A 14,119-nucleotide genomic window follows, 5' to 3' on the forward strand; every position below is an offset into this window, starting at 1 on the left:
CGGATGCCGACATCACGCTTGTAAATAAGCGGCTAGACGAGGCACAAGGTATGCTCCACAAATATCTGATAAGAGGAGTTTGATGCTTGTGCCTTACAATATATGTGCTTATTGCAGATAGTGCTGCTGCCATGGAGAACCTGCGGGCAGAACTTGCCCGAGCCAAGGAGCAAGCAAGGAAAAGTGATGCGGCTGCCGTTAAGGCGGCTGAAGAGCTAAAAGCCGAACAGGCTGCTCACTGCCAGAGTAAGAAGGCGATAGCTGAGACGGCTATAAAATTGAAGGATGTTGCCGACCGCTATAACTTTCTCGAACAAGAAGGAAGGGCGGCTCAGGAGGACCTTGAGAAGATCACTACCGAGGCCAAGGATACTCGCTCTGCAATGAGAGCTATGAAGGAGGAGCTGCGTCAGGCCAGAGATATCACGGCTGGAAAGCCCTATCTGTTGCGGATGAAGTTCGGGGACCTGAGGTATGCTCCATTAGACCGGCAGTGGAGTGCGGAAAACGCTTATCTGGATGTGGCAGCGAGTGCAGCAGATGCAACCGAACACTTCCGAGGTTGAGGTGACCATAAATTGGAGGAACTTTTTTGGTCGCAGTTACACAATCCGGAGCGCCCACTTTCGGTATCCGACCGTTTGGCCGCCTTTGCGAAGCTGAACAGGTTATCCGGACTCACCATGAAGTATCTTGCGAGTCGTTTGTGGCCAGGGGAGCCAGAGCCGAAGAGTTATTTTGGATTGGTGCAGCAGTTCCTTGGTTTTGTGCCGCATGTTGATGCGATGAAGAGGTCGGCGTGCATAGAGGGTGCACAAATGGCTCTTGCCCGTGTCAAAACATACTGGGCGGATATGAAGGCCAATATTGTTGCATCCCGGGATTCGGGCGAAGGCCGAGTACCTGCCAAGCACTTCTTTGAGGAAGTTCTTCCGGGCGCTCGTTTAATAGAAGCGCAGTGCTCGAAGGATGTAGTGTTCGAATAGCATGTGCTATTGTAAAAGGAATATATGTTGATAGAATATAAAAGCTTTTTATACTTGTGCTTGCAAGAATTATAATGCCTCCTGTGCGGCCGTTTTTAATGTATATGTGTATATAACCTGAAAGATGGCAGTCATTGGCTTCAGCCCCCACGCATATAATGCGGGGGTGTTCGCAAAAAGGCGCTTTTTCACACTTAATCCAACGTCTTGGTCCTACAAAGGAGGTGATAGCGTGGCAAACTAGGCAACCAGACTGTAATGCTTTATCATTTTCACTTAGCCATAGGAGTTTGACAGTGGGGCTACTTAATAGCCCCCAGGGGCACCGCGCTCGCCCGAATTCGGGGCACGTGTGTGCCTGACCGGGAAGCGGCCCTTCGTTAATGCGGAGGAATCCTAAAGATTCCGAGAGTCATCGAGTGGTTGACCAGTCTCTCGCTATATCATGACAGTCAGTTTTCGGCTTTCTCTACTGAGGTGCTCGCCTGGCCGAACCGGAGCACAATCACAGTAGTTCTCCTGGTGCCGCTTTAGCCGATAGAGCGGAACGTAAGGCAGCAAAACACAGGAGCCGGGCAAAACAAACATTTGACCAAAGACATGATTCGGAGCTGATGCATATAACGCCAAACTCGCGATGCCGAACACTCCCTAAGGTATTCAGTCTTTATGAAGACGGGCCGAAACGAAGCCCTTGGTAAAAAAGCCCCTGGTGTCCAGGTACGCGCAAAATTCTGGCGTGGCCACATGCCAAGACGCCAGCCTCCTCCTCGGTTATAGCGAAAACCGGTGGATGTTGTCAACAAGAGATAGTAAAAAAGGTTTACGCAGGGTCTTAATCCAAAAAGAATCCTTGAAACGGATCCCTACTGCACGTCTGCGCCTGTGTCTCTGTTGTGCCGTATCCTGGACGGGCGTAGCACGGTGTTCGTTTGCGAGAAAGAGGAACTTTAGTAAACAAAAAATAAACATGCGAGAAATCTATATTAGAATAAACAAAATATAGTTGGGGCAAGAAGTGAGCCGTATTGTCTCCTGGGGTGAATACGCGGAGTCCCTTGTACAGGGTTATGCGGCTATTAAGCCCATGTATGTTGACGCCGGACTCGTCGAGCCGTGTCCGGGATAGTAGGGCTGAATTAGCGTGCGGCTGTCCAGGTTGCCGCACCATGACCCGTACTTTGGGGGTCAATTGATATTCTCCTGTAATGAGATGATGCCTCGTGGGCCGGGCATTTTAAGTGTAAGGGATGCATAATGCGGTATTGCGTTAAAGCGGGCGAAAGCTTCGCGTCCCAGTAGCACTTGATAGCGACTTACGAATGGGGCGATGTGGAAGGTTAGCTTTTCGCTTCAGAAGTTGTCGGGTGAGCCGAACTTAACTTCTAATGAAAGGGAACCCATACTCTGGGTATCTGGGCCCGGCGTGACTCCATGAAAGGAAGTGTTGCCATGGCGGATTAAAGCTGGGTTCACCCCGAGCTTGCGGATTGTGTCTTGATATAACAGGTTTAAGTCACTGCCGCCATCCATAAGGACTCTTGTAAATTGTAGTCCGTCAATAACCGGATTCAAGATCAAGGCAGTCCAGCCTGCGTTCCGGGTCCCTCTGGAGTAGTCCTGATAATCAAAGGTGATTGGTTGTAACAACCAGTGGCGGTGCCCCTCTGGGGTGGGCCGCATGGCGCGTGTCTTCGTGGGCGCCGTTCTGTTTTTCCCTTTTGTCATCTGAAGTGAATTTACTGTTTGGACTTCCTGTGGGAACTTATTTTGTTCTCCGGTGTTCTTCTTGTGGGGTGCGTCGTCATCCTTGCTTGGTGTGTCGAGCCCCTTGTGTTCGGCGTTGAGTTTGCCGGACTGTTTGAAGACCCAACAATCTCTGTGGGTATGGTTTGCAGGTCTCCCGGGGGTACTGTGGATTTGACATATTTTGTCCAGGATTTTGTTGAGGTTGGACAGCTCATCCCTGTCATCTTTGGGTGGCAGTTTTTTCTGATTTTGCCGAGAGCTTTTGAATCCGGCATTGACTGCCGTGCTCATCGGGCTATTATCCTTTATCTGGCGCTGTTCTTTGTTACGACACGGTTTTCCGTTTCCATCTCTGAGTTCGGATGTACTCGGGTCGCTGGTGCTCCTTCTTGCCAACCAGCTATCCTCTCCAGCGTAAAAGCGGGTCATGAGGCTTGTTAATGCAGCCATTGTTCTTGGCTTTTCTTGGCCGAGGTTTCTGGCGAGCCATTCGTCTTGGACGCTGTGTTTGAAAGCTGCTAGGGCCTCAGCGTCCGGACAGTCGACTATCTGATTCTTTTTAGTAAGGAATCTGTTCCAAAGTTTCCAGGCTGACTCTCCGGGCTGCTGAGTTATATGACTCAGATCATCTGCGTCCGGAGGTCGGACGTAGGTCCCTTTAAATTTTGCCCGGAAAGCGTCCTCGAGCACTTCCCAACTTCCTATGGTGTTTTCGGGAAGGCTTTTAAGCCAATGCCGGGCTGGCCCTTTGAGCTTAAGGGGTAAGTATTTTATGGCGTGAGGGTCATCTCCTCTGGCCATGTGTATGTGGAGGATATAATCCTCGATCCAGACTCCGGGGTCTGTTGTTCCGTCGTATGCTTCTATGTTCACGGGCTTGAATCCCGCTGGAAATTCATAATCCAGCACCTTATCGGTAAAACATAGGGGATGTGCGGCGCCCCTGTATGTAGGTGTGCCGTGATGTTCGGATATTTTTTGTATTGCATTGCTCGCTGGAGCTTGCTTTCTTGGCCCATATATGGATCTGGTTGGGCTAGTTTTTTGATGTGAATCCTTAGGTGGATTGCGCGTCGAATTGAGTGCGACGCCCTTTGTCGCTTGAGACCGATCGTGGGGTCGTCTATCCGACCTGGTGGCTTCCTTATTTTTTGACTATGGGGGCTTTATGGCCTCTTCATCAAATTCCGGTAGTAGTTTCCGCTTTGGATAGCTTTTTGTGTGACGACTGTTGCCGTACTTGTGTGCGGTATTGAGTACTTTGCCCCATCTGGTTCTGAGTGCATCTTCCGCTGTTTTGAGCCTCCGCTTCTGCTTTTTCAGGCTACGTGCAGTTGCAACGAGCCTTTGGTGGAGGTTCTGATGTTCCAGCGATTCGTCCGGCGTGAGGTCGTCCGGACTATTATCCTTCCCGGAGATTGGTTGTTTGGATTGTCCGCCCTGTTTGGACGGTTGCTCGATGGCATGTTCGTCTTCCGTTGATTCGCCCTGCTCTATGGCTGGGTCTTTGTCGAGTTGGGGCTTGGCATGGCGCATACGTCGCCGCTTTGATTGTTTGTCGAGGGAGCAATCCCTGGTTGCGCCCTTTTGATCCTCGTTATCATTTCTCTTAGGTGTGTCCACCATGTATACATCATATGATGAGGTGGCTTTCCAGTGCCCTATAGGTGCTGGTTCTTGGTCGTCTCCTCCATCGGCGTCCATGCCGTCGATGTCTTTGGAGTCGTAGTCGAGCATGTCGGTTAGATCGTCGACAGTGGCTACAAAGTGCGTGGTGGGTGGGTTTCGAATTTCCTCATCGTCCGTATCCCAACCCTGCTGACCATAGTCCGGCCAGGGCTCTCCTGACAAAGAGAGAGACTTTAGTGAATCCAGGATATCGCCAAAGGGCGAGTGCTAAAAGATGTCCGCGGTGGTGAACTCCATGATCGGAGCCCAATCGGGTTCGATCGAAAGGGGTGCGGAATATTCGGAGTCCGGAACGGAGTCCGGCACCTCGGAGTCACGGGCCTTGCAAAGGACTAGGATGGTATTCGGCTCTATCGCCGTAGAGATTGTGGCTCCCGGGGCGGCGTCCAACCGTCCGTCCCCGACTAGCGCAGTCGGCTCCGAGCTAATGGTCGGAGCGAACACCCGAGCGGCACTCTGGGCGCTGTCCGGCGGCAGAGCTAGATCATGCCCATCGAGACAGTGCGGCACGCTCGGCCGTGGCTCGAATCCGTCGAAGATCAAGTCCCCGCGGATGTCGGCTGTGTAGTTTAAGCTTCCAAACCTGACCTGATGGCCAGGGGCGTGGCTTCTGATCTGCTCCAGATGGCCAAGCGAGTTGGCCCACAGTGCGAAGCCGCCGAATATGAAGATCTGTCCGGGGAGAAAAGTCTCACCCTGCACCGCGTCGTGGTTGACGATCGAAGATGCCATCGGGCCTAAAGGTGACGACACAGAGGAACTCTCAATGAAAACACCAATGTCCGTGTCAAAACCAGCGGATCTCGGGTAGGGGGTCCCGAACTGTGCGTCTAGGCGGATGGTAACAGGAGACAAGGGACACGATGTTTTTACCCAGGTTCGGGCCCTCTCGGTGGAGGTAAAACCCTACTCCTGCTTGATTGATATTGATGATATGGGTATTACAAGAGTTGATCTACCACGAGATCAGAGAGGCTAAACCCTAGAATCTAGCCTATGGTATGATTGTTGTCTGTCCTACGGACTAAAACCCTCCGGTTTATATAGACACCGGAGAGGGCTAGGGTTACACAGAGTCGGTTACAATGGGAGGAGATCTTCATATCGTATCACCAAGCTTGCCTTCCACGCCAAGGAAAGTCCCTATCCGGACACGGGACGAAGTCTTCAATCTTGTATCTTCATAGTCCGGGAGTCCGGCCAAAGGTCATAGTCCGGCCATTCGGACACCCCCTAATCCAGGACTCCCTCAGCCGAGCTCAAGGTCCGCTCGCTCGCCGCCTCCTCACCGATTCCAGCCCTGATTGTTAATACCCAGGCTATGTATCAGTTTTTCAATCTAATTTCAATTGAATCACTTCTCGTGCATGACTGCATGACCGCAGGTTGATAGATCACTTCTATCTTATTACTCTTTTCAATCTAATTTTTCACATGTCCATGAATTCCTAGTTGGATATAAACTGCAGTCATCCATGGATTTAGTATCAATTTTTCAGAAATCATGGCCATCCAATTTGATAAGAAACTGGAATCTAAATCCATCTAATTTGAGTGTTGTTGAAACATACTGATTTTACTCTATGCAAGTCAACCTGTATCACTAGATAATTTTTTTGTACACAATTGAAAGGAATGAAGTATGTACAGTAGTAGTATCAGCATATTCAGAAGTATCACTAACTGAAGGACATCTGCACGTATATGTAAATCGGTAACAATCCTTTTACATAATCAAACTGAATTCAGTTCGGTTCAGTTAGTCGAGTCAAACACTGACGAATTCATCCAACCCGACCATGGTCACTCACCTCTTACTCCTCTCAGAACCTCACGTCTCTTCCTATATTTTCTTTGTATGTTCTGTTTTATGAACTTTGATTAAATTTGTCCACTATTTGGATCTATTCCTATGTATGTCATTTATATAATGTAGTTCCAACGAGCATAATATAGTTCCGAGAATCTCTATATTGTAGCAAGCTCCTTGGAACTGCTGTGCTCAATGTGTAAAGAGAAGACAAGGCTTTTGATTCTAAATTATGCATCACAGACATATTAAATGATGGTCTGCATGTTTCCATTATGGCTTTCCCTCTGAATTTTTAGAACACATCATTACAAGGATATCAGATTTCTTTTTGGCCTAATTCTCTGCACCTAACTACCTATTTCAATTCATGACCATTACTTGGTCAACCATGCTTTTAGCACTTCACCATACTGTTTGCATCTTTGTCCCATTGAAGTTTTTTCATGGGCGATTGATGCGGTGACATAATGTGCAAACAGCAAGACGTTGATTTGTGAACTATATATTTACATGCGGTATAGGTTAATATTGATCTGTGATTTTCCTCCGAATTTATGAAGACGTCGTATTGAGGTTATCACCTTTTTTTATAGGAACAAAGTGTCATCTTCGCATCAGAATATGCCACGTTCTTTGTTTAGATATGCCTAACTTCTTACCTGATCCAATTCTGAACCTTACTTGGTCAACCTGTTTTTAGCACTTAATAATATTCTTTGCATCTTTGTTCCAGTGACATATATGAGTATATCATGTGCGATTGAGGCTATCCTGCTGAAGGGTAGGAAGACGGAGGAGCAGATTCTAACAGCAAGCGTTAATTTCTGAGTAATCTTATGTATATATTATTTATAGGACTGCTGTTGTGGTGCCGACCATGGCAACGAAGTGTGCGGCTGTTTAGTTCAGATTGAAATTCAGAAGGATAGGGAGAACTCAACTCTACAGAACTCAAGTACACCTCTGAATCTATGCACTCGATTGATTTATGAGCAATTTTTATGCACTAAATTGGCCTATAGACATGTCCGATTTATGCTAATGCAGTAGACCAGACGAGATACCCCAATGATAAATAATTTTTTAATCAAACATCTAACTAATACTATCATGCTTAAGTAATTTTAGCTTACTACATGGTTAAAAATATATTATATTATATCATTATACGCTGTCTTCTTCTGGCTAATTTTTTATAAAGCCAAGTGTTGAAGTCACTATGACACAAAGCCCGGCCATGGTGACCCTCCAAGACCTCGACGACGGTGCTATGGTACGAATCCCTCCTCCCCTTCTCTTCTACTTCTCCGTCTCTCTCTGACCCCCATCTCTCCTCTCGTCTCTTCTCTGTAGGTGACTGATGTAGGATGAACAGCGCTAAGGAACGGGACGACGCCGATGCCAAAGGAAGCTCTGGCAGAGGAGAGCAGCCTCCTTCTCCTCCATCTCTCTGCTTGCTCGGGTCTGGTTCTAGCCTGATTTAAAAAAACGTTTTTTGCTTTCTCCCTTTCTGATTCAGACTTGAGCACGAGCAGATTCACTAGTTGGAGCTATATATGGTGGTTGTTATGTTAATCAAATCATTAGGCGTTCCCCATCCATACCATACAATTGATTGGTTTACTGCTTGCTTGGTTGTCAAGTGAGGTGTTTGTTTACTCTGCTTGATTACTGCAACAACACAATTAATTAACCAACATACATGCATACTTGGCTTGAGAAAATATGGATGCGTGTGGAAACCTGCGGAAGACAAACTAAATGTAGCCATTAGCTATGTTGCTAGGTGCCAAACAGAAGAAATGACTATTTTAGATGTTTGGAGCTGGGGTATCTTACTTAGCACCATGTGTAATTGTTTTACAGCACTGACTTAATCATGTTTGTTGCTGCTGCTATGGCATATGGAGAATAATTTAGGCACCATAAGCGTAATATCATTATAAACTTCTGAGATGCGTGATCTTTAGTACTGTAGTACTTGCTCGTATCAGATCATCAAATGTGCGATCTTTTGTTCAAAGACGGTTCTCATCGCAGGAATCAATGGGCGCTGGTTGTTGTGATAGTACTAGTCTTAATGCTGCAAGGGGAACTATTTTTACATTCTATCACAGTAATCACACACTAGTACATAGGGATCTATTAGCTTAGCAAAACTGGCATTTTGGCTGAGTATTAAATAGCAAAATGTCCCTTCATCTGTCGCTGCTTACTTGTCTAAGCCTGACAATATTATTCCATCTAATTGTTGTGTGTTGTTATCTTGAATACATTTCTCTTTTAATTTATTTTCAATCTTCCAAGCCTGGACATAGTTATTGTATCTTATTATCATCTTTGGAAGTGGCCGGACCCTTCCGCGAACCCTACGCAAGCAGGAGCTATGTGCAGCGCGCTGCCCTTTTTTATCATCTTGAAACACTACTTGTTTTATTCTCTGTGCACCGTGTTTGCTGGAGACTAACATTCTCTTATTTAACCATGCAGTGATTACCTCTTCAAGCTATTGCTTATTGGAGACTTAGGTGTTGGCAGGTCATGTCTTCTGTTAAGATTTGCAGTAAGAATCTCTATCTCAAGCATGATCCATTTTGCTATCTCTTTCCCGTCTATATATTATGGAAGGTTTCCATGTTAAAATTTCGGTAGTTGATGGATACATCATGGAGTTGACCATTTTGTTTATAGGATGTGTAAGCTGAATCATTATTCACAATTGTTCGAATTTAAATTGTTCAACATGAATAGTTCATTATTGGTAGCTAGTACATTTTTTTAAAACAAGATGATGGGCATCCTTATATACTACTCCATCTGTAAACTAATATAAGAGCGTTTAGATCACTCCATGTGTACATTTATTCTGCCCGATTTAAAATGGTGCTCTCTGGAGAGTCAACGTTGACCCCGGCGCTGTTTTGAAGAGCAGTGGGAATCAATTTTGGGATGTCCTTTGTTGGCGATTTCCCTATCCATGAAATGATAAATTTTGAACAGATGTTAACTGTCAAATATTTCAAGCATATATAGCTCAAATACACTAGTATTTCTTGAATGCACCAAAACAAGAAGATAGCATGAACACGTACAGCTAGGGTATGCATTTAGTAGGTGTTTTTTCATTTTGAAGATTCATAATAGACTAAAAGAGACAGATAATTGAAGAAAATACCCTACTAGATCTGCACGAGGGCGCGAACTAACAAGTTTTCACTTTCTCGACTGGGTGCAGGGTGATCGACGAGGTCTTCAGTGGCCCGATGGGAGTCGTGCTTTTCAACTACTCGGAGGCAGACTTCACCGTGAAGCCCTGCGACCGTGTCATAGAGATTATCGTCCAGGTGATTGCGATGCAGGAGGTCCCCGGGGTGGAGGACCTCGACGCCACCGTCCGGAGGTCACCGAGGTGGAGGACGACGCCACCGTCCGGAGTTCCTCAAGGTGGAGGACCTCGACGCTTTGTACATACATCTAGAGAAGTGGTCTGGTTAGGTTGGTGGTGAAATGTTAGGGAAGGTACCAACCTTTTGATGATGGTTGTGTGTGTCCTCGTGATCTCTTCGAATTGAGATGTTGAATGTTGCATCCATGAACATTGCAAGTGTTAAGATGGTTTTGTGAAATTTATTTTGCACTGGACGTGTCTGATCTCCATTCATGAATACTGCATCTATTTTTATTTTTTTAATTCCTAATTTGCTACTAGTAGCGTTGGGAAAAAAGTTCCCTACTAGTATTTAGGATACTAGTAGCGCTGGTATTGTAGGCACGCTACTACTACTTCATTAGTAGTAGCGCGAGTCTGTAATAGCAGTAGCGCGGGTGGCACACGCTACTACTAACAAAGTTAGTAGTAGCGCGGGTTTCTCCCACGCTACTACTAACTATTAGCTGTAGCGCCTTATTAGTAGCGCCGGTCCCCGCGCTGCTGATACACCTAAAACCCGCGCTGCTGCTAGCCTTTTTCCTAGTAGTGTAGGGTTACATATGGTCGGTTACCATCAGGGGATAAGCATGTCGGTTACGCTAACCAAACTTGGATGACATGCCAAGTCTTCGGAGATTTCCTTCTAGAGCATGGAGTCGCCTGTAGTCCGGCCTTCCTTCGATGAATCAAGAGTGGCCCACCAGTCCGGCCTATGAGAGATAGGCCGGCACCCCGAGGACCCCTTAGTCCATGGCACCCTCACCTCCACTTGGTTTGGAGGGCACTTCTCCCCTCCTTGGCCGCCACCCCCTCCCTTAGAGGAGGGGCAAGGGCTGGCCACGTCCCTCCCCCTATATAAATAGAGAGGAGGCGCAAGGGGTAGCCCATCCCTTCACCACGGCGGTTGTCCTCTCCCTCTCCCTCCACTTCTCGTCCCTGTAGCGCTTGGCGTAGCCTTGCCGGAATTCCGCTGCCACCATCACCACCACCACGCCATCGTGTTAGACCAGATCTAATCTACTTCTTCTCCCTCGCTTGCTAGATCAAGGAGGAGGAGACGTCATCGAGCCGTACATGTGCTAAACTCGGAGGTGACGCACATGCGGTGCTTGGATCGGATTGGATCACGACGCGAGTACGACTACGCCAACCACGATCTCTAGATCATTAATGCTTTCGATCTACAAGGGTATGTAGACTCACTCCCCTCTCGTAGGTATGCATCTCCTAGATTGATCTTGGGTGTTCGTAGGATTTTTTTTTATTTTCATGCTTGTTCCCCATCGTGAATGTCCAGCAAGCGGACGCCGGTAGGAAGTCGTCATGTCCAGTCATGTCCGCTCTGACCGGCATGAATGCGGCCCGGGAGGTTTTTCCGCATGGATCTGCGTTATCGGAGTCTGACGTGGCAGACGTCTGAACCATACCCCCCCCCCCCCCCCCCCGCGTCATTTGGTTCCAGCTGGACGGATTTCGATCGTCCAGACCGGTCTGAACAACTTTGTTGACCGCCGTTGGATGGCGAAAAATGTTCAGACTGTTCGGTCCGACCATTTTGAGGTGATTTGGTGATCCGCATTGGAGTTGCCCTAAGCACTTGGGCGTGTCGAACCATGGGAGGAGGACAAACTATCTCAAAGACTTCACAATAAACTTTGTTTATTGCTTGGATTCTTTCATCAAAATTGGAAGAACCATGCACTACCATACCGTCGATGGATTTGTTAGATGGACAAGCTGTTTGTGTACCATGATTTGCACAATTTTTTGCTACTATCAATGGTTGGTGTTTTTGGATAGATGGCGGTATTGTCAATGGTACAATTTTTGCTGTTATATTTTTTTCAGCAATCTTTAGTACTGTTCATTTTTGTAGTTCAACCCTATTTGTAATGAGCAAAACTTTAAAAGCATTATAATTGTAATATTTAACACTTGATGATATTCATAAATCACTTTCGTGCTCATATTTGAACAAAAACACTTCGAAACAACAAAGTGTTAACATTCATCAAAACAATTTATGTCTAAGGGCGATAGAGACATTTCAGCAATATAACTTAATCCACAATCTTAAATTGCAATCTTAGCAAAGAATTTAATGGCAGATTCTATGGATTATGCAGAATCCTCGGCATAACGAACTGACGCTCAATATTACTCCCTCCGTTTCATAATATAAAAACGTTTTTGACATTAGTCACTCTTATATTATACTCACACCGTCCAAAAATATTTATCAAAAAAATAGATGTATCTAGACATATTTAAATTCTAGTACCACCTTTTTGACACATGTACTGCCGGTACACCACGGCTGGACCGCAGGAGACCTGCCGCATCTCCGATTATTAACATAGACTATTCCAACAGGGCCATAGCTCCAGAAAAAATATATTATCTCCGGATCAAATTAGCAAGAGCTCTTCCCTTTCACATGGAGCTGCTCGCTTTCGCTTATCCCATCCGTTTCTGCTTGTTCCGGTCCAAGAATACATGAATGACTGGACCACGAGGATGGATTGAACAGCAAAGTTCACTGTAACCCACACATGCCTTAATAATACGTAATAATGAAAGTAGTAAAAACGCGGCTGGTGACCGCACTTATACTCTCTATATACATACACTCGGAGATCCGATCAGGTCGGAGACTTTTCAGCCTCCAGCTTACGTGGAGTGCTAATTAACCCATCTGGTGGATATCTTCCAACAAAAATATCGATCGAGCCAGCAGAACTACTCAGGACAGGCGCCCAGCCCAGCCAGAACGCCAACCATTTTAAATTCAATCGAAAGGAGAAAAGAACGAACTCAGCAGGCAACAGCAGCATCTCCATTTTCAAAGCCAGCCGGAGGCCGGAGCGGCTGTGCCTCAGGTGCTCTATCTATCCGGGAAGGGAACTCGCCGCTGGCTGGAGGTGGTCGTTAGCATGTCAAGTTGTTTTCTTTCGAGCTCTCGTTAGCACGTCACGTTGACGTGGACGCCCGAGCGTGAACTCCGTAGCTATCCGAGCATCCGCCTACAAAAGGGGCAAAGCGGTGCCCGGAGCTGCTCCATCCATCATCATCTCCTCTACCCAGCCAGACCTGTCCCGAGCCAATCATACAGTGCGGCGCGTGCGACTGCGAGCAGAGCTTCTAGCAGAGGAGGGAAGGAGCGAGCGGGATGCTGGAAGGGAAGGCGACGGTGGAGGACACCGACATGCCGGCCAAGATGCAGCTGCAGGCTACGTCGGCGGCGTCCAGGGCGCTCGACCGCTTCGACGTCCTCGACTGCCGGAGCATCGCGGCGCACATCAAGAAGGTGAGAAACATGCCAATCCCGCCCCCAAATCTATAAGCTGCTGAATCTGCAAGTAACAAGCTAGGACAGTGCAAGTGCTGCCGAATGATTGGATCTGATTTGGACGGCTGCACTGCAGGAGTTCGACACGATCCATGGCCCGGGGTGGCAGTGCGTGGTCGGCTGCAGCTTCGGCTGCTACTTCACGCACAGCAAGGGGAGCTTCATATACTTCAAGCTCGAGTCGCTCCGGTTCCTCGTCTTCAAAGGCATGGCGGATGAGCAACCGCTGCCGTGCTGATCCGCTCCGCGCATATTTTCACGGCCTGCTGGACTACTACTTGATTACGGGGCGGCGGCTAGTAGTGTGAAACAGTTCCATGAAATGCGCCAATATGGATAAGATGTAAGCTTTTGCATCGCAATTCGCGAGTGTGGTCTAAAACTCTGAATGCGTTGAATGGTGGAATTGATCTTCAAATATGATGTTCCGCCTTGATTCAGACGAATACAGATAAATTGTTTCAGTATTTTTTGGTCGAAAGATGCTCCTAGTGTAACTCGCCTGTAAGTGACTAATCCTTTCTGGCTGGAAGAATAAACAAAAAAAATCATCAATGATAAATTTTTTTGTCTCCGACCTACCGGATTCGAACCAGTGACCTAAGGATTTATCTGTAAATACTACAGTCCTCCGCTCTACCAACTGAGCTAAGGTCGGGTTACATATTAACATCTTATTAACGGCAACACCAGTTTTGTGTTGGTGATATCCATCGAGTCAAACTTCACATTAACATGAACACCAACTGAGTTCAATTGGTTAAACTTGTTTTATGCTCGAAAAATTTACTGCTTCAAAAAACTCTTTTATTCGATGGGAGGGTGTTGATGAAGAGGCTAAACGAGTACCTAACACAAAGGCAATTCAATAAGGACCTACTATCATAACAAACCGTGACACTGATTGGAACAACCACATAGGCAAGGACATACCTAGGTTGAGATACAATTCTAGAAAAGGCAAAGTTCAACTTTGTTTCCTCTCTTCCCGCAAAAAAAAAAAATCCTCTCTACTTTGGTACCCAAAACCTTCTTCCTCTTCTGGGGACACAGAGTGAAATTGTTTGGAATTTCGGGAACCGGCCTGTAGACGACGAGATGCT

General features: G+C 46.8%; 1 protein-coding gene and 1 non-coding gene across 2 annotated transcripts; one reads left to right on the forward strand and one right to left on the reverse strand.

The window, feature by feature from the left end:
- Positions 1 to 12,707: 12,707 nt before the first annotated feature.
- On the forward strand, positions 12,708 to 13,578 carry LOC123065692 (dynein light chain LC6, flagellar outer arm). The gene is made up of 2 exons (XM_044488929.1): positions 12,708 to 12,974; positions 13,093 to 13,578. Exons 1-2 carry the CDS (start codon positions 12,837 to 12,839, stop codon positions 13,252 to 13,254), a joined length of 300 nt encoding a protein of 99 aa, XP_044344864.1. The 5' UTR covers positions 12,708 to 12,836; the 3' UTR covers positions 13,255 to 13,578.
- A 10-nt stretch (positions 13,579 to 13,588) lies between these two features.
- On the reverse strand, positions 13,589 to 13,674 carry TRNAY-GUA (transfer RNA tyrosine (anticodon GUA)). The gene is given in 2 exon segments: positions 13,589 to 13,624; positions 13,638 to 13,674. It is a non-coding gene; the product is annotated as a tRNA-Tyr (tRNA).
- Between the last annotated feature and the right edge of the window lie 445 nt (positions 13,675 to 14,119).

Source organism: Triticum aestivum, chromosome 3B (genome assembly GCF_018294505.1).
Source record: "Triticum aestivum cultivar Chinese Spring chromosome 3B, IWGSC CS RefSeq v2.1, whole genome shotgun sequence".
Taxonomy (NCBI): Eukaryota; Viridiplantae; Streptophyta; class Magnoliopsida; order Poales; family Poaceae; genus Triticum; species Triticum aestivum.

Coding starts and splice junctions, on each gene's coding strand:
- LOC123065692 (XM_044488929.1), top strand. CDS start 12,837: ATGCTGGAAGGGAAGGCGACGGTGGAGGACACCGACATGCCGGCCAAG. Junction 12,975..13,092: donor TCGCGGCGCACATCAAGAAG/GTGAGAAACATG, acceptor GCTGCACTGCAG/GAGTTCGACACGATCCATGG.